Consider the following 20,548-nt stretch of genomic DNA (forward strand, 5'->3'; position numbering starts at 1 on the left):
TATGATCGTTCCTTGAATTTGTATCCCAGTAAATGTTTGTTGAAAGTAAATTTGTGAGGAAAAAATCCAAAACAAACCACTTGCTCTATGTATAGTCTCACCCTTGACCCCACACTACCCCACACCCAGCTGGTAAATATATCAGCCTCCAGTATCTCCTGTGACTTTTGTACGTTTCTAACAAAACTTTCCATTTATTTTTCTTTAAAATGTCATTAATTCTTTATAAAGCACGTTAAGTATGTATCACATGCCAGGGTTTTGCGCTGTTAATGCAGGGAATAGAATCGAGTCATTTTCCTCTCGATGCTGAAAGTCCAGTGAAGAAATAGCCATAAACATGATGACAACTGGGCATATTTATTGTGAAGGTATCAAAAGACATATATTTATCCTGCAGGAGGGTCAGCACCAAGTTTGTCGGGTGACAAGGAAGAACAGAGTACAGGAAAAAGAAAAGTGACTAATAGCATATTCAGCACGCTTGGAGCCCTGGATGCAGGTGGGACAGCAAGTGGCAAGTGAACCTAAACAGGGAGGCAGGATCCCTGTTGCAGACCTTGCAGGCATTCGAAAGCATTTGTATCTGAATAACGTAATAGAAATTGCTTGGTATGCAGTCAAATCTTTCTCCTTTCCTAGAGGAACACATTTTTATACATCCTTGTGAAGTAACTGAAAATTTCAGGCATCTTATTTGAGGCTCAATAATATACTGCAGTTCCCTGCTTGGTGCAGTATCAATCTGAATAATAAGAACATAACATTTTTCCTCTAGGCCACAATCTCTCAGTTATACAGAAATGTCAATTTAGAAAACATTTTCAAACAGACCCTCAATTAGCTTATAAGGTCTCAGCAGAATACTTGATCACTTACTCTTCCAAATTTTGCATCAGATTAACCAGGCAATTATTTTTAGCATGCTCAGATAATCTCAAAAAAGCATTGTTTCATAAGGTCTATAAATAAATACAAAAGCTATAAAAATGTGTAGACCTCTCTCTAGTTGATGACACTGGATAGCTAACAGAAAAGTATTTCCTGTAAGAAAAAAGAAAGACTATCCTAAGGAAATTTTCTGTGAATTGTGTCACTTTAAAAAGAAAAAAAATTTGTATACTTTAAAATGAATTGTGTTACTTTACATATGACTATGGGCTTTCCTCGTGGCTCAGATGGTAAAGAATCTGCCTGCAATGCAAGAGATATGGGTTCGATCCCTGGGTCAGGAAGATCCCCTGGAGAAGGGAATGGTTACCCATTCTTGCCTGGAGAATTCCATGGACTGAGGAACGTAGCGGGCTACAGTCCATGGGGTTGAAGAGTCAGACATGACTGAGCTACTAACACAACACACATGAATATACTATACAAAATCATATATAATTCACACACCTTGAGTCATCTTTCTTGCTACAATGTATGTTAATTTCATGGGAACTTTCTTTAACACGTTTATTTTAAAATACAATGAAAAATATGGTTCTCTATCTTTAAATTCTCCATTTTCAATACTTTCACTGAGCATCCATGAAATTTGAATCATGATATTTCTGCTTTTATTGCTTATACTTGAATATGTGTTTGGTCTCTTCTGTTAAATGGTATATACTTAGGAACAAGATATAGGCCTAAGAGTTTCCTGGGTTAATGATTTTCCCTTTACTACATGTTCTTCCTATAGAAAGAGATCACCAACTATGAATCCTCTTATTATCTGGTACAGTGATGTGCACAGAGTATCATGCATAAGAAACAACTGGTTAAAATATTATTTCAGTTTAGAGGTGTATAGTCAGACAGTTGAATGGACACAAAACATATTATGCTAAGTGAAATAAGTCAGATAAAAATACAATATAATTTCATTTACATGTGAAATCTAGAAAATTTTAAAAATGAACAAACATAATGAAACAAAACTGATTCATAAATACAGAGAACAAATAGGTAATTGCCAGAGGGAGGGGGTTTGAGGGTCAGGGGAGTAGAGAAATAGAAGAGGGAGATTAAGAAATTGGTGAGGGAGATTTCAGATATAAGACAGATGAGTCACAGGTATGAAATATACACTGTGGGGAATATGTTGTTTTTCAGTGGTTCAGTCGTGTCTTACTCTGCATGAATTGCAGCACACCAGGCTTCTCTGTCCTTCAACTATCACCCAGAGCTTGCTCAAACTCATGTGCATTGAGTCAGTGATGCCATCCAACCATCTCGTCCTCTGTTGTCCCCTTCTCTTCCTGCCTTCAATCTTTCCCAGAATCAGGGTCTTTTCCAAAGAGTTGGCTCTTCACATCAGGTGGCCAAAGTAGTGGAGCTTCAGCATCAGTGGGGAATATAGCCAATAATTATATAATATCTTCGTATGGTGACAGATAACTTACAGATAACTAGACTTATCATGGTGATTTTATGGAAATATCAAATCACTATGCTGTGCAGCAGGAACTAACATAGTGTTATAGATCAATTCTACTTCAAAAACAAACACTCTCATAGAAAAAGAAAGCATTTTGGGGTCACCAGACATGGGGATTGGATGAATGCAATCAAAAATATAAGCTTCCAGTTAGATGATAAAAAGTACTAGGGATGTAATGTACAATATGATATATATATAATTAACACTTCTGAGTGTTATCTATGAAGTTGTTAAGAGAATAATTCTGAGTTCTCATCACAAGGGAAACTTTTTTTTAAATTTCTTTATTGTTGTATCTATATGAGGTGTTATTGTTCACCAGACTTACTGTGGTAATCATTTTGTGGTGTATGTATGCTAAATTATTAAGATGTAAACATTAACCTTACACAGTGCTGTATGTCAATTACTTCTCTGTAAAACCGGAAGAAAGAAATGAACAGTTTCAAATCAATCAGGGAAGAGAGGCCTAACTAGCTGTAACAAAAAGATTTTTTTAATGCCACCTGAAAGAAAGGGACAAAACAGCAATACCAGGAAAAAATAATAAAATGAAAATATATTTTAAAATTTAAAAAATCCAAGAGAGCAGGTGGATGTTTCAGTCAGAGAGAGAAAAATGATTAAAGACTATAGCTAAGGGTTAGGATTAATCATGGTGTTATTCAGATGTGAAAACCTCTTATAAAAGTGTTACTGTAATATACGTGATATCCTATAGGTAGCTTGTTAAAATGCAAATTCTTGTGCTCCATCGGAGGAATGTCTAAGTACTTCTGTGGGGGAGGAGGGGAGTTGAGGAAACTGCACTTAATAAAAGAATTTCAAGTGTTCGTGATGCCCCCATACTGGACCACACTGAGAGCAGTGAGGGATGCAATGGAAATGGAAACAACAAGTGAAGTCGCTCAGTCGTGTCCGACTCTTTGTGACCCCATGGACTGTAGCCCACCAGGCTCCTCCATCCATGGAATTTTCTAGGCAAGAGTACTGGAGTGGGCTGCCATTTCCTTCTCCAGGGAATCTTCCCGACCCAGGGATCGAACCCGGGTCTTCCACATTGCGGGCAGATGCTTTACCCTCTGAGTCACCAGGGAATCCCATGGAAATGGAAAGTGGATGTCATATTCTAAATGTATCCAGTGTGCAGTATGAAGACAGACTATGAAGACCCTTGGTAACAAAGAGCCAGTGGAAAGTGAAGAACAAACAAATTGTGTTTTTAGAAAGCTGTTAAATGGAAGTTGATCATTTTGCTATCTGTAGTTAGAAAATAGCAACAACAAAAACCTCATTATTGAACATTTTTAAAGTACAGGAAAATAAAGAAAAAGTATAACTAAACCAATATTCAATTATGAAAAAATAACTAACTTTGACATTTGGAACATATCTTTCCATACCTTTATAACAAGTGTGCTCTGTGTATGTATAGGTACACTTGTGTATATTCAAATGAAATATATACAAAACAGTGATAAGTACACTATATTTTAATATGTTCTCTTAATATATATATTTATCTATATCATTATCTATCTTTTTTCATGATAGTTCATGTTTTATTTTTCAGATATGTTCAGTTTCTAAATTATCATATAAATTACAACATATAACAATGTGTTGAATCTCAACATATAATAACATTCTTGCCCACTTCCCCCCATTAGATATATATTTAGAAGATGAATCACTAGACATTAGATACTTAAAATGTTAAAAAAATTTACCAAAGGGTCTGAATAACTCTTTTAAGAATTAGAAAAGTACCATTTTAATTCACATTTCCTCTTGTTTATTGTGCTTATTCATGATCCTCTATTTGGGGGAATAGTAAGCATTTTCAATAACTGAGAATTGCTGAAAATTAGACTTTGCTACTGATCAAAATTACATCAGACTTTCCTTGATAGCTACATACACTAGAGGTGCTGAGACTGTTTTGACTCCAATTCATGGTTTAAACTGGGGCTTCCCTGGTGGCTCAGATGGTAAAGAGTCCCCTGCAGTAGGGGAGACCTGGGTTCGATCCCTGGGTCGGGAAGATCCCCTAGAGAAGGAAATGGCAACCCACTCGAGTACTCTTCCCTGGAAAATCCCATGGATGGAGGAGCCTGGCAGGCTACAGTCCACAGCGTTGCAAAGAGTCGGACATGATTGAGCAACTTCACTTCACTTACTCATGGTTTAATTTGTCCTTTACAGACATATTTTAAGCATGATCCTATTCCGTGCCAGGTGCAGTCTTGTAAGAGGCTTACATATACACAAGACATGCATCCTGTTCTCAAAGAATTCAGTTTATATAGTTTATATAGAACTCTCCATATAGTAAGTTACTGGATCATTAGAAGATTAAAGCATATATAAACATATTTTAATGTATCATGGTAACTTAGTTCAGTTCAGTCGCTCAGTCATGTCCGACTCTTTGCAACCACATGAACTGCAGCACGCCAGGCCTCTCTGTCCATCACCAACTCCCGGAGTCTACCCAAACCCATGTCCATCGAGTCGGTGATGCCATCCAACCATCTCATCCTCTGTTGTCCCTTTCTCCTCCTGCCCCCAATCCTACCCAGCATTAGGGTCTTTTCCAATGAGTCAACCCTTCGCATGAGGTGCCCAAAGTATTGGAGTTTCAGCTTCAACATCAGACCTTCCAATGAACACCCAAGATTGATCTCTTTTAGGATGGATTGATTGGATCTCCTTGCAGTCCAAGGGACTCTCAAGAGTCTTCTCCAACACCACAGTTCAAAAGCATCAATTCTGTGGCGCTCAGCTTTCTTCACCGTCCAACTCTCACATCCATACATGACCACTGGAAAAACCATAGCCTTGACTAGACGTACTTTTGTTGGCAAAGTAATGTCTCTGCTTTTAAATATGCTATCTAGGTTGGCCATAACCTTCCTTCCAAGGAGTAAGCATCTTTGAATTTCATGGCTGCAATCACCATCAGCAGTGATTTTGGAGCCCAAAAAAATAAAGTCTGACACTGTTTCCACTGTTTCCCCATCCATTTCCCATGAAGTGATGGGACCAGATGCCATGATCTTAGTTTTCTGAACGTTGAGCTTTAAGCCAACTTTTTCACTCTCCTCTTTCACCTTCATCAAGAGGCTCTTTAGTTCTTCTTCACTTTCTGCCATAAGGGTGGTGTCATCCGCATATCTGAGGTTATTGATATTTCTCCCGGCAGTCTTGATTCCAGCTTGTGTTTCTTCCAGCCCAGCGTTTCTCATGATGTACTCTGCATATAAGTTAAATAAGCAGGGTGACAATATACAGCCTTGACGTACTCCTTTTCCTATTTGGAACCAGTCTGTTGTTCCATGTCCAGTTCTAACTGTTGCTTCCTGGTAACTTACATTAGGGAATGATCAAACATCAGTCAGAGAAGACAACATAATGAAAGAATACACTGGAAATGGCTCTAAATTATTTTAGAAAGAACCATTTTGACCATGGCCTTCTGAATTTGCTTTGTCTTCACACTGTAGATTATGGGATTCATTACAGGAGGGATGAGCAGATAAATGTTGGCAATGAGAGTATGTACAAGGGCAGGGGCATGCTTCCCAAATCTATGCACAAGTGACAAGCTGATCATGGGGATGTAGAAGATGGCAACGGCACTTATGTGGGATACACATGTTCCAAAGGCCTTTTTCCGCTCCTCTGGGGAGGCAATGCTGAGCACAGAGTGAATGATCAGGACATAGGAAAGGAGGATCAAGATAGAGTCCAAGGCAGCGGTAGAGATGACAATGGCCAGACCAAATGCACTGTTGATTTTGATGTCTGTGCATGAAAGCTTCATCACATCAGGATGGAAGCAATATGAATGGTGCAGAACATGACTTCCACAGAAGGACAGACGCTTAAGGAGCAGGAGTAAAGGAACCAGAGCTGTTGTCCCCCTAATAACAATTGCAAAGCCCACTTTGATGATCCTTGAATTGGTTAAGATTGTGGCATATCTCAGTGGGTTACAGATGGCAATGTAGCGGTCAAAGGCCATTGCAAGGAGTACCGAAGACTCCATGAATGTGAAACCATGGATGAAGAACATTTGGCCAATGCAGGCATCAAAGCTGATTTCTCGGGCATTGAACCAGAAAATACCCACCATGGTGACCAGTGTGGAAAGGCATAGTCCTAGGTCCGTGAAGGATAGCATGGAGAGGAAATAGTACATGGGTCCATGAAGGCTTGACTCACTGATGATGATGAACAAGATCATGCCATTCCCTGAGATAGCAATGACATAGAGACAACAGAATGGGATGAAGATGCAGGCATGGTAGGTTTCAAAACCAGGGATGCCAGTAAGAAAGAAGACTGTAGAGCAGAAAATGCTCTGATTAAAGGATGGCATGATGAGTAAAGGAGGCAAATTTCACTGGGAGAAAGGAGCAAGTCCTGCAAAAACAGGGAAGAAAAATGATCTCATGCTTTCCACATATCAGACAATTTAGTATCACTAATGAACTGTGTCTTATTCTTAAGTGTAAGTGCATTATAATTTACTCTTATTAGGTTTAGAGTTGATCTTGGTTGACTTAGGGGAAGAAACAGAGGACTAAATCCAGAGCAGCTGAGTTTTACCAGAGTCCCACTTGTTACCTCTAGGCTTCAGTATTTATCTATGTACACGGATGTAAGAGGAGATTAGATTAGGTAATGGTAAGATATTTCCCACATCTATGATTCTATGGTCATGGGCAGATAGAGCATTTTTACACAAATCTAAGACAACACAAAGGCAATTCTTCCTACTTCTTCTCTTCTCACTTTCCAAGAGTTTTTGCATATCCAATGAAAACAGTATAGTTAAGATACTATGAAATATTTTACAGAATAAAATATGCAAGAGGTAATGATAAAAATGAAATACTAAGAAAAGTCATTCAATCTGTACAAATAGACTACAGTGTATATAGTTGGTAAAGCATTTATTCAAGTTGTAACTGTGAACCTGATAATGTTTAAGGAAAATTCTCCCTAAAGAAATAGGGCTTAAGTTAACCTTAACAAGAACAAATGAAGTCATTGCAAGCAGATAATAATTGGAGCAAAATTATCTAAGTGTGATTCTTAATATTCCATTTTAAAAAAGAGATATTGAAAATGAATTGAGGGGTTTGAAGGTAGGGCTGTGGACCCTCAGAAAGCCTCATTAAGACAGGATGCATCTCCGTTAGGATGGTGGATGATGACTCTGAACCATCTTCTCCATTTGAGGATATGAACATGTACTCAACTCAGATCAATAAATCTCTAGGATCAAAGAAGTTCCTCTAAGTGTGTCCTAAGTTTTCTGATACCCTGTTTTTATCTGTGGAAAGAATGCTTGGTTTTTAAAGTATGTGTATATCCTCTCTCATCCATGAATGTGTTCCTTCAACAAATATGTATTAATAAATAACTGACAAAATGAAAATGTGGCAGGAACAGAATTATAATCAGACCTAGCACTCCAACGTGGCTGATGCATGATTTGGGAAAAACAAATATCTCTATGTAAGTTAATTTAATGAGTTTTTTGCAGCCCAAATGAGCAAGAAGTGGCTTCAACTTCAGTGGGAATAACTGGTTATAGAACTTGTGATGAAGAGAGCATTTGAGAAGAAGAGAGAAAAATGTTCAATATAGGCAGCCTTTGGAGGACTTACTAAAAAAATGACTGGAAAATTTTTAAATTAAGAGGAAATGCACAAAAAATTAAAATTCATGGATTTTGAGTTAGCCCTTGGATCTCAGCTGCAAGAAAGGCCTCACTTTGCCTTGCAGGAATTAGAATATGTACTTACCTCTGCATTCTGAACAAAGTATTCCTGCCCTGACAATACGGATTGAGAGTTAAACTGACACCTGGGTTGAAGTCAAAGGAATAGTGAAAAATATCTTAGAAAAATAAAATCTAAGCAGAAGGAGGCCTGAAAAAAAGGCCTTGGGGAATAGCAGTATTTAAGGAAAAGACAGTAGCAACTTATATTGAGACTGCAAAGGCAGGGCTAGTAAGGTGTAAATGAACCCCAGGAAAATGCAAAGACTTCATCAGTTTTTCTCAGACCTTTGATCTCAGAGCTAGGAAAAATAATGTGTAAGAGTATCTATTGAATAATTGAGTTGAATTACATCTGATAATACTGATAGACCCTAGACACTTAATATCAGGCAATTTGTGGTTCCTGATATAGAGCCCTTCGAATGAGAAGTAAAGTTCATGTAAACATACTGGTATATAGTAATATAAGAGATAAACTAACAATTTTCTTATTAATCTGGTGTTTATCTTTAATACTTGAACTTTGCTCAAATTTAGATCTGATGATAAAAACAAATTTTTCTGGTCATTTTGTTGTTGTTTAGTCGCTCAGTCGTATCCAATTCTTTGTGACCCTGTGGACACAAAGGCTTCCCGGTCCTTCACTATCTCCTGGAATTTGCTCAAACGCATATCCGTTGAGTCAATGATGCCATCCAACCATCTCATCCTCTGTCACCTCCTTCTCCTGCCCTCAATCTTTCCCAGCATCAGGGTCTTTTCCAATAAGTTGGCTCTTCCCATCAGGTGACCAAAAGATTGGAGCTTCAGTTTCAGTCCTTCCAATGAATATTCAGGGTTGGGATCCTTCAGGATTGAATGGTTTTATCTCCTTGCTGTCCAATGGATTCTTGAGTCTTTTCCAGAACTGTAATTCGAAAGCATCAATTCTTCTGCATTCAGCCTACTTTATGGTCCAACTCTCACATCCATACATGACTACTGGAAAAACCATAGCTTTGACTATATGGACCTTTGTTGGCAAAGTGATGTCTCTGATTTTTAACATGCTATCTAGGTTTGTCATAGCTTTTGTTCCAAAGAGCAAGCATTTTTTTTGTTAGTGGTGGTGGTTTGTTTAATTTCATGACTACAGTCACTGTCCGCAGTGATTTTGGAGCCCAAGAAAATAAAGTCTGTCACTGCTTTCATTTTTCCCCATTATTTGCTGTGAAGTGATGGGACCGGATGCCATGATTTCAGTTTTTGAATGTTGTTTTTTAAGCCAGCTTTTTCACTGTACTCTTTCACCTTCATCAAGAGGCTTTTTAGTTCCTCTTTGCTTTCTGCCATTAGGGTCATATCATCTAATGCACATTACCTGAGGATTTTCTTTTCTTTCTTTCTTTCTTTGTTTTTTTTGTATAGATGCTAAACCCCCACCAAGTGGAACGAATTAACTACTTGATGACCAGGAGCAAGTTGCCCCAGACCTACTGGAATCTCAGGACTGATAACGTTAACAACCTGTGACAATACCCTGTTGGCTCATCATCATCCAATCAGAGAACTGTGCACAAGCTGTTTACAGGCCCCGGGACACCTCTCCCTCATCTTGCCTTTAAAAATGCTTTTCTGAAACCCAGGTGATCCATGAGTTTGAGTCTTTTGAGCACGAGCTGTCTTGAACTCCTTGCTTGTTGCTCTGCACTAAATGCTGCACTTTTCTTCACCACAATCAGTAGATGAGCTTTACTGCACAAAGGCAAGCAGACCCATGTTTGGTTCCATAGCAGAAGCAGGCTCTTGGGTTAATGCTCTTTTTACTATAGGAAATAAATTATGAGACTTCAACGGATTAGCCAAATGTCCAAGCTAGTCTTCTCCTTAACAATAGTGATAATATTTCAATGCCTCCTACAGGCCAAACGGTTTATCTCTTTTTCTAAATCGTTCTTTCCACTCTTCTGTAAGCTTCTTATGGTATCTTTTTTCAACTGATAAAATCAAAGGGAAACATAGTAAGGGCTATTCTAATTCAGATAACTGTTAACTAAAATGCATGAGCAGGAATATCTTTCCCTTTTTAAAATTCTGATTCTTAAACTACTCTTGCGTGTTCTTGTACCAAAACTATGAGCAACTAGCAAATAACTATTCTTGGAAAGATACATTTAAATGTCTCTTTTTTTTCCCCATGGGGAATTCTTTAAGGACTTTGACTTAAACATCCTGTAAACAGACCACCAAGAACCTGTAAATAGATTGCCCCATTACAAAGCTTCACATCTATTACTGTCACAACATGCATCGGATATTACTAGCTTTTTCACAGATGAGAACATTGAGGCTAAGATTACAAAACAAATGCTCAGCAAAGTCATGTTACTTTCTCACTTTTATCCATGTGGCAAATCTAAGAATTGAACTCTGTTCTCTTCACTTATTTTTAAAACATCTTAAAAATGTGGAATGAATGAATTACATGCTCATGACTGCAGTAGATATTTTCATAACTATTTTGAACAATACAACAACTGTTTTAAATTGATATAATATATTGATATTTATGGGGGTCTTCCCTGGTGGCTCAGTGGTAAAGAACCTGCCTACAATGCAGGAGATGTGGGTTCAGTCCCTGGGTTGGGACGATCCCTTGGAGAAGGAAATGACAACCCACTCCAGTTTTTTTTCTTGGGAAATCCCATGAACAGAGGAGCCTGGAGCTATAGTCTCTGGGGTCTATGGGGTCACAAAAATAGTTAAACTTAGTGACTACACAACAACAAATGGATATGTATATAATATACAAACCTCTTTAATACATACTACTGAGTTCACCAGTTTCCTATGAACAGTTGGCTTTACAAACTATATGAAGATTTATACAGTCCCTGATGTATTCAGAAAAGACTTCGCTGCACTGAAACACTGACCTCAAGCAAAGACTTTCTGGGTCTGGAAAGGGAGGTTTGATCCTTTGAAAGTCAGCCCAGGCGTTAGCAGAGAGTCTTTAAAAGAGACAATTATCTACATCTCCCAAACTTACAAGCAGAAAGGTCTCTGTCCTAAGGCTAGGGAAATACTTCCTCATCAGCCCTGCCCCCTTAAGCCATCTCCAAAGAAGCTCTCTTCTTTCAGGAGAACTCATAGGGACTTTTCTGGAATGACTGAACTCTCAGACGTGAGAGAGAAAGATTTTATAAGGAGCCCAGGATCTGCCAGGTGAGAGCTGTTTACTCAGAAGAAAAACAATTCCTAGGAGGGAACTCCACACAGCTGTGTCCTGCTAACCCTTTATGCCCCAAACAACTGACTGTGGAGAGCAGTTTCTTTTCAGACTAACTTCTCTTTTTTTTCCCCAAAAGATAATCCTGAAGATGGATTATGATTGTAGTTCTCATTGAAAAGCAATTTTACCTCTGTACAACTTACAAGACACCAACTCAACTAACGAGCATATGAAAACATACTCCACATCATAAGTCATCAAGGAAGTGAAATTAAGATAGTAATAAAATACCACTACATACCTGTTAAAATGCAAAACTTCCAAAACTGATATCAAATTCTGTTGAGGATTTGGAGCAACAATAACTCCCATTCACTGCTGATAGAAATGCAAAGTGGTATTGCCCCTTTAGAAGACAGTTTGGTGGTTTCTTACAAAATTGAACGTACTCATATCATAAAACCAAGCAGCTATACTCCTTACTATATACCCAAAAGAGTCAAAATCCTATGTCTGTAAACCAAAGATCACACATGGAGGTTTACAGAAGTTTTACTCATAATTGACAAAATTTGGAAACAACTAAGATGCCCATCAGTACGTGACTGGATAAACTGATATATCAAAAAAATGGATTATTTGTAGTGCTAAAAAGGAATTAGCTGCTAAGTCATGGAAAAACATGAAGGAAACCTATTAGAAGTCAGTCATAATGGCGATATATGACTTTCTGGAAAAGGCAAACTATTGGAGATAATAAAAAGATCAGTGATAAACAGAATTTGGGGGGAGGGAGGAATTCATACGTGGAACACTGAGGATTTTTAGGGCAGTGATAATATTCTGTATGATACTATAATGTTGGATACATGTCATTATAATTTGTCCATAACCACAGACTGCACAACACCAACCGTAAACCCTGATATAAACTATGGACTTTGGGTGATAATGATGTATTCATTAATGTAAGTTTATCAGTTGCAACCAATGAAACACTCTGCTGTGGGGTGGGGGGGGCGGGTCACTGCTGTTAACGGATGGAGAGCATACACATTGTAGGGGCAAGAAATAGATGGGAAATCTCTGCACTTTCCCCTCAAATTGCTGTGAACCTAAAACTTCTCTAAAGAGTAAAGCCTATTCTTTTTTTTAAAGGAAACAGCTAAAGATGATGACAAAACTTTATGTCCCTGGTGTGTCCCTTGCCAGCTTACAGAATCAATAGGCTATTCTGTTGACTGGCCTGAAACTGACACTAGTGTATTTATCCCCGTGATGGAGATACTAACCATGTTTAACAGACAGTCTCTGTCAAAACTGTGGACACATAAGCAGCTTTCAATCTTTGTCCGTTTACTACAGTCTCTGACAATATGTGGTAAACTGAGAAGGTTGGTGAGTTTCAAGTCCAATAATTAATTAAACATGCTTCTTGGCATAGAAAACTATACTAAGAGAACATTGCCTTGCAAAGGTCTGCTATATGGAAGAAGAGGATGAGGTAACTATACCACTAGAATTATTGCAGAGCAGAGACCTTACTGATCCTATTTAACTTTTTTCCCCTTCTGTCGCAAGATTCTAGATCCCCAGTTTAAGGAAAGAGCAATTTGTCAAGATGGCAGTGGTCAGTCTCTCTTGCTCCATGGCCTCTCACTCTCCCTCCACCTTTAGTAAATACATGATTATGTAACAACTGAGATCATTTATAGCATTGCACACATGCAATGACCTATATCAGCACAACCTGAAAAGCTCTTGTAGTTGAGTTGCGTAGGCTGTGTCCACTGGGTCAACCATGGGAGAGTACAGCATGGCTGCTGCTACTGCCTTGCTGCTGTGCCAACCAGCAGAGAATAAACCTACAGTTCCTTGCATCTTTTCCAGCTTCCCCACTTGCGCCTTGCCTGCCCTGGGTTCAGTGAACAGCGAGACACCCAGGAAAGTCTGAAAAGATATGTTTGTTTCCAGCAGTTCCTCAAGAACCTGATAAGATATGTTGCCATTTTTGGATATTTTCTGCATTAGTAAAAGCATTGTCTTCCCCCAGAAAGCACTTCAGCAGATGGGGGAGACTTTTTTAAAGCCCTGGATAAGTTTGGCAGGAAATATTTGAAACTGAGTGGGAAAAAATTGCACAATTCAAATAAGTTTCCAAGATATAAAAGCAAACAGAGATGCCCAGGCTGTTATAGGGATATAAATATGAAAATCCTGCTGCCTATGCTAAGCATTCCAATTAGAACGGTGCTAGTCCATGAGCAGGGCTGCAGGACAGGCTACACGGCAGAACCTCAGGCTTTCTCAGCACTAGCCCAAGGGCTTTAAATTATTCATCAGCCCAGGAATGATAAGCAGTGGGTACACAGACAGTGGGGAAAATGATCAGTGTTCCTTCAGAGAGTGTCGTGTCTAATTGACCTGTCCCAGGATTTGACCAGTTCAAATACTTTCTCTGGACACACTTACCCAGCTAGAGTTCTATCCTGAAATGCTGTCTTTCTACTCTTTCTGCTTCAGCCCTCCTGAACACATCTTCAAGTTCCTGAAAATGACATGCTTTTTTTTCCCTCCTCTGAGCCTTGTCTCATTCTGTTCTCCAAGGTAATATTAAGGTGTTTATTTATCCCAAATTCTCCCTCAAATGCTAGCAGAAAAAAAAGATTTTATTTTGTATTGACATAAAATTTGTTTGTATTAAAATATCTTTTTTCCCCTAGATGTTCTGATTTCAAACTTGAGGATAAATTAATGACAGTGGAGTATTGTGAGTTTTTAAAAAAATTTGTTTTGATTTTGTTTTGTCTGCAATTTGTATCTTAGTTCTCCTGCTTCATGATTTCCTAATATTGTGCTCAATCTGCCTATAGGATAAAACACCACAGCTGTGGCCTGTGTCTGCAGCATTTCTTTAACCTTCTATTATCTCCTCCTACCCTCTACTCTCCTGCCTTCATCCCTAACTCCGCATAGGAAAATCTTCATTTCCTAAAATCTCATTTTAGCAATTATATTTTGTTAGCCCACCTTGATTGTATGGGGCTAGATTGTTCCAGTACCTATGTGATCTACATCAGTGCTTCTCAAATGTGAATGTCAATGAGTTTCTTAGGCATCTTACAAAAATGCATGTATTTTATTCAGTACATCTGATATTCTGCATTTCTTCTATTTTTAGAATTTTTGGGGGGGTAGTATAGTTGCTTTACAATGTTGTGTTAGTCTCTCAGTTCCGTTCAGTCGCTCAGTCGTGTCCGACTCTTTGCAACCCCATGGACTGCAGCACACCAGGCTTGCCAGAGGTTACTCAAACTCATGTCCAACTCATGTCAAACTCCCAGAGCTTCCTCAAACTCATGTCCATCAAGGCGGTGATGCTATCCAACCATCTCATCCTCTGTCGTCCCCTTCTCCTCCTGCCCTCAATCTTTCCCAGCATCAGGGTCTTTTCAAATGAGTCAGTTCTTCACATCAGGTGGCCAAAGTATTGGAGTTTCAGCTTCAACATCAGTCCTTTCAATGAATATTCAGGACTGATTTCCTTTAGGATGGACTGGTTGGATCTCCTTGCAGTCCAAGGGACTCTCAAGAGTCTTCTCTAACACCACAGTTCAAAAGCATCAATTCTTCAGTGCTTTATGGCCCAACTCTCGCATCCATACGTGACTACTGGAAAAATCATAGCTTGACTAGATGGACCTTTGCTGACAAAGTAATGTCTCTGTTTTATAATATGCTGTCTAGGTTGGTCATAGCTTTTCTTCCAAGGAGCAAGCGTCTTTTAATTTCATGGCTGCAGTCACCATCTGCAGTGATTTTGGAGCCCCCAAAAATAAAGTCACTCACTGTTTCCATTGTTTCCCCATCTATTTGCCATGAGGTGGTGGGACTGGATGCCATGATCTTAGTTTTCTGAATGTTGAGCTTTAAGCCAACTTTTTCACTCTCCTCTTTCACTTTCATCAAGAGGCTCTTTAGTTCTTCTTCACTTTCTGCCATAAGGATGGTGTCATCTGCATATCTGAGGTTATTGATATTTCTCCTGGCAATCTTGATTCCAGGTTTGTCTGGCTCTAGGTTAGTGATCATACCATCGTGGTTATCTAGGTCATGAAAATCTTTTTTGTATAGTTCTTCTGTGTATTCTTGAAACCTCTTTGTAATATCTTCTGCTTCTGTTAAGTCCTTACCATTTCTGTTCTTTATTGTGCCCCTCTTTGCATGAAATGTTCCCTTGGTGTCTCTAATTTTCTTGAAGAGATCTCTAGTCTTTCCCGTCTATTGTTTTCCTCTGTTTTTTTGCATTGATCACTGAGGAAGGCTTTCTTATCTCTCCTTGCTATTCTTTGGAACTCTGCATTCAAATAGGTATATCTTTCCTTTTCTCCTTTGCTTTAGCTTCTCTTCTTTTCTTAGCTATTTGTAAGGCCTCCTCAGACAATCATTTTGCCTTTTTGCATTTCTTTTTCTTGGGAATGGTCTTGATCACTGCCTCCTGTACAATGTCACAAACTTCCATCCTTCAGGCACTTTGTCTATCAGATCTAATCCCTTAAATCTATTTGTCACTTCCACTGTATAATTGTAAGGGATTTGATTTAGGTCATACCTGAATGGTCTAGTGGTTTTCCCTACTTTCTTCAATTTAAGTCTGAATTTGGCAAGAAAGAGTTCATGATCTGAACCATAGTCAGCTCCCGGTCTTGTTTTTGCTGACTGTATAGAGCTTCTCTATCTTTGGCTGCAAAGAATATAATCAATCTGATTTTGGTATTGACCATCTGGTGATGTCCATGTGTAGAGTCTTCTCTTGTGTTGTTGGAAGAGGATGTTTGCTATGACCAATGTGATCTCTTGGCAAAACTCTGTGTTAGTTTCTGCAGCATAGCAAAGTGAATCTACCATGCATATACATATATCCCCTCTTTTTAAAAATTTCTTTCATTTAGGTCACGGCAGAGCACTGTGTAGAGGTCCCCGTGCTGTAGAGTGGGTTCTCATTAATTATCTATTTTATGTATAGTATCAGTCTTAATCTCCCAATTCATCCCATCCCCTCCTTTCCTCTTTGGTGTCCATATGTTTGTCCTCTACCTCTGTTTCTCTATTCCTGTTTTGTCAGTAAGATCACCTACACCGATTTTTTTCAGATTCCACATATATGAGTTCATATAGAATATTTGTTTTTCTCTTTCTGACTTACTTCACTCTGTGTGACAGTCTCTAGGTCCATCCATATTTCTACAAAGCACCCAATTTCATTCCTTTTTATGGTTGAGTAGTAATTCCATTGTATATATGTACCACATCTTCTTTATCCATTCTTCTTTTGATGGACATTTAGGTTGTCTCCATATCCTGGTTATTGTAAATGGTGCTGCAGTGACTATAGGGGTGCATGGGTCTTTTTGAATTCTAGTTTTCTCTGGACATATGCCCAGTAGTGGGATTGCTGGGTCACATGGTTGTTCTATTCTTAGGTTTTTAAGTAAGTTCTATACTGTTCTCCTTAGTGACTGTATCAATTTACATTCCCACAACAGTGCAAAAGGGTTCCCTTTTCTGCACACCCTATTCTGCCTTTCTAACAAGCTTCCAGGGGATGCCAATACTATTGTTACTAGTCAGAATTCTCGCACTCTTTAATCAATAGAAACTGATAAGAGGCCAGATGAGAAATTCAGGAAAGGGTTTATTGGGATTTATGCTGCACAACAAGAGACAGAAAACAAGTAACAGGTTTCACTGCTCACTCCCTAAGGAGGGGTGAGCTGGCCCCTTAAAGGGGATGAGGCTAGAGGCAAGGCCAGGGGTCAGGCCAGAAGGCAAGCGTGGGTGCTCTGCCTACCCTCTTGGTGGAGCTGTGTGCAGGGATCATGCACAGTGTCCTGCTTTTGCTCTTGACATTTCAGAAGTGGCAGCTGAAGTCTTTGGTCTTTTTGCATCTTGTTCATAATTTGCCACAACTGTACATGCATGCAGTTATTTTTAACCCCTTATTGTTTCTTTGCATTCTGTTGCTACAGGAGACATGTGTCCAATTGCAAACACTGAAGCAAAGAGTTGTAGGTCCCAGAACCCATCCCATCTCACTGTACTTCTTTAGTAGCAAAGATCTCTATTAATTCCCCTTTTTGAGTAATTATGATATGACATTATAATTTCCCATGTAATTATATCCTCCACTAGAGTTTGCGTATTTGGGCAATGTTACATCCTCAGATCTTTATCAATAACATATATTGTGCATACAATACTTTTGTAAAGATGAATGAATAAAGAATTTTGATGGAAGCACATGAAAGACATGGTGGAAGCAGAGAGGAATGAACTAAACAGGAAGAATAGGAAGAGCTGGAAGAAGTTGATAAAGAGAAAATAGGAAGAGCTACATTTCTTCATGGGCGTCCCTCGTGGCTCAGCGGTAAAGAATCCACCTGCAATGCCAGAGACACGGGGTTCAATCCCCGGGTTGGGAAAATCCCTTGGAGAAGGAAATGGAAACTTGCTCCAGTATTCTTGCCTGGGAAATCCCATGGATAGAGGAGCCTGTCAGACAATAGTCCATGGGGTCACAAAAGAGTTGGACATTACTTTGCAACCAAACAACAGTAACACGTTTCTTGGTCCACTAAAATCAAATGGTTAATGTTGGCCAAGTCAGAAAAGAAGGAGAAACTGCTGTTAATTTGACAAGACTGAATCAAAGAGAAGAGGAGAAATTAGACTTTCACCAGATCACATAGGGCCAGTACACATTGTAGGACCTTATTATTTTTTGTGAATAGTGACCCAAACACAATATTCACTGATGCAGCAACCAGATTTTGCTGCTGTTATTACTGTTTGCTTACTTTTAAGTTTATTTCTACAGTTTTGACACATTAGATTACCTGATTTGCCTCTGGCCTCTTGCTTCTGTCCCAGACTTTGTGTCTTTCAGAACCTATACTGTTTACTGCCCTATAAAACCTTCAGCCCTGATTCCTGCTTTCCCATTTCCTGATTCAGGATGACCATCCACATCAGCTGCTATATGCATGAATTTTAAAGATTCTATAACATCCTATGACTCAGTATAAATGCTTTATTTCTGCACCATTGAAAATTGTCTACATTTACCTCTGTGAATAATGCTGCAATAAATGTTCCCCTACATGAAATGTAGCTGGCATCTCTTATACTTTTCCTTTAAATGAATTTTTAGAAATGAAATATTATGGGCATTTTAAAGCATTGATGTATTGGAAGATTCACTTCCATAAAGTTTATGCGTGTGTGCTCAGTCGTATCCAACTCTTTGTGACCCCATGGACTGTATCCTGCCAGGCTCCTCTGTCCATGGAATTTCCCAGGCAGAAATACTGGAGTGAGTTGCCATTTCTTATTCCATTCATGAAGTTTATAAAAATATTGTAAAATAGTGTTTATTGTTGTTATTGCTGTGTAGTTGCTAAGTCGTGTCTGCCTTTTTGTGATCCCATGGACTCTGGCCTGTCAGGCTCCTCTGTCCATGGGATTTCCCAGGCAAGAATACTGGAGTATGTTGCCATTTTCTTCTCCAGGGATCTTTCTGATCCAGAGACTGAACCTGTGTCTTCTGCAATAGCAGGTGGATTCTTTACCACTGAGCCACCAAGGAAGCCAAAATAGTGCTTAACACTATTCCCTGTAACAGGGACAGGGACACAAAACTGTGCAGTATGTTTAAAAAATTTTGCTGATTTGTTAGGAAAGAGTTTTTACTGTTTACTGTAATAAAATGTTGATACTCAATAAGTAATATTTATTGTCACTCCCTATGGTGCAATTTTTTGTTTGTTTTTAGTTCTATTCTTTCTGTTTGGATTAACAAGTTTGGCACACATTAACATGGAGTTGAATGACATCACAGACTGAGGTGTTTCCCAGATTCAATGTTATTCATATTGACATTTTGATAACTGCATATGCCTTTTGCAACTAATTTTATTGAGGGATATTTTGCTCAGGTTTTTCAGAAGGTTGGATTGATATACCAGCAGCTCTTCTCCTAGGCTAGTGTGAGAGAACAGCAGTGAGAAGGGCCATATATTGAGAGTCTGTCCACCCATGTATGGATCATCATATCACCAGATCCATGTGCACACACCAAGCTCTGTCACAGAATGCACACAATGCTACTATAGTAACTCTACTACTTTGAGAGAAAAGTAACATTTTTGTCTAGAGGAAAAATAATTCTGGTATTGTCAAGTAGTTTTTGAGATCTAGGGCAGCATTCACTGCCCTAGAATTTACCCAGCCTGGTAGAGGAAATGTTTTCACATGTCTTAAGTTCACTGTGAGGACACACAACAGAACAAAATTCTATATGCAAAATATAAATATACACAGTGACAGTATCTTAATATCCAATCTGGTATACAGGCATGAATGCATGCTATGGGTTTAGAACATCTTGAATTGGAATCAGTGGCAAATGGATGGGCACGTGAAATTCTCTAGGGAATGAGTTTTAAACATGAAAAGCTCTCCAATAGGCCATGCTTTGAATAGTGGTTGTGCCACTTATTAACTGAGAGACTGAAGTAAGTTACTTAAACCTTGGTAACAGCATATATCAAAGGACTACTAGATTCTTCTTCCAAATTTATTATCTTATAGTTGTGCAGATCACAAGTCTGACAAGAGTCTCACGGAGCTAAAACTAAGGCATTAGCAGAGCTGCATTCTTTCCTAGAGAGTCTAAGACGGTCTAGGGGAGGATCAATACGCTGCCTTTTCTCCTTCTAGAGGATGCCCACTTTCCTTAGCTGTCTCCTTCTGCCACCTTCAAAGCCAGCAACAGTGGATCAAGTCCTTCTCATGCTGCCATCTCTCTGGCTCTCCACCTTTCAGGACTCATATGATTAGATTGGACCTACCCAGATTGATTTTCAGATCTTCAAGAAAATTAGAGACACCAAGGGAATATTTCATGCAAAGATGGGCTCAATAAAGGACAGAAATGGTATGGACCTAACAGAAGCAGAAGATATTAAGAAGAGGTGGCAAGAATACACAGAAGAACTGTACAAAAAAGATCTTCACAACCTAGATAATCACGATGGTGTGATCACTCACCTAG

At 38.9% G+C, this 20,548-nt stretch overlaps 2 protein-coding genes across 3 annotated transcripts in view; one reads left to right on the forward strand and one right to left on the reverse strand.

The window, feature by feature from the left end:
- The window catches only part of LOC145525653 (olfactory receptor 51I2-like), a 550,369-nt gene that overhangs the window by 495,637 nt on the left and 34,184 nt on the right, over positions 1 to 20,548 (forward strand). The window lies entirely within an intron of this gene.
- LOC145526832 (olfactory receptor OR51C1-like) lies at positions 5,868 to 6,812 on the reverse strand. The gene has a single exon (XM_081543444.1). It carries the CDS (start codon positions 6,810 to 6,812, stop codon positions 5,868 to 5,870), a length of 945 nt encoding a protein of 314 aa, XP_081399570.1.

This window comes from Giraffa tippelskirchi, chromosome 11 (genome assembly GCF_054371585.1).
Source record: "Giraffa tippelskirchi isolate mGirTip1 chromosome 11, T2T-mGirTip1v1.2.pri, whole genome shotgun sequence".
NCBI classification, from domain to species: domain Eukaryota; kingdom Metazoa; phylum Chordata; class Mammalia; order Artiodactyla; family Giraffidae; genus Giraffa; species Giraffa tippelskirchi.

Bases quoted from the DNA above. Each gene is read 5' to 3' on its own strand.
- LOC145526832 (XM_081543444.1), bottom strand. From the start codon at position 6,812: ATGCCATCCTTTAATCAGAGCATTTTCTGCTCTACAGTCTTCTTTCTT.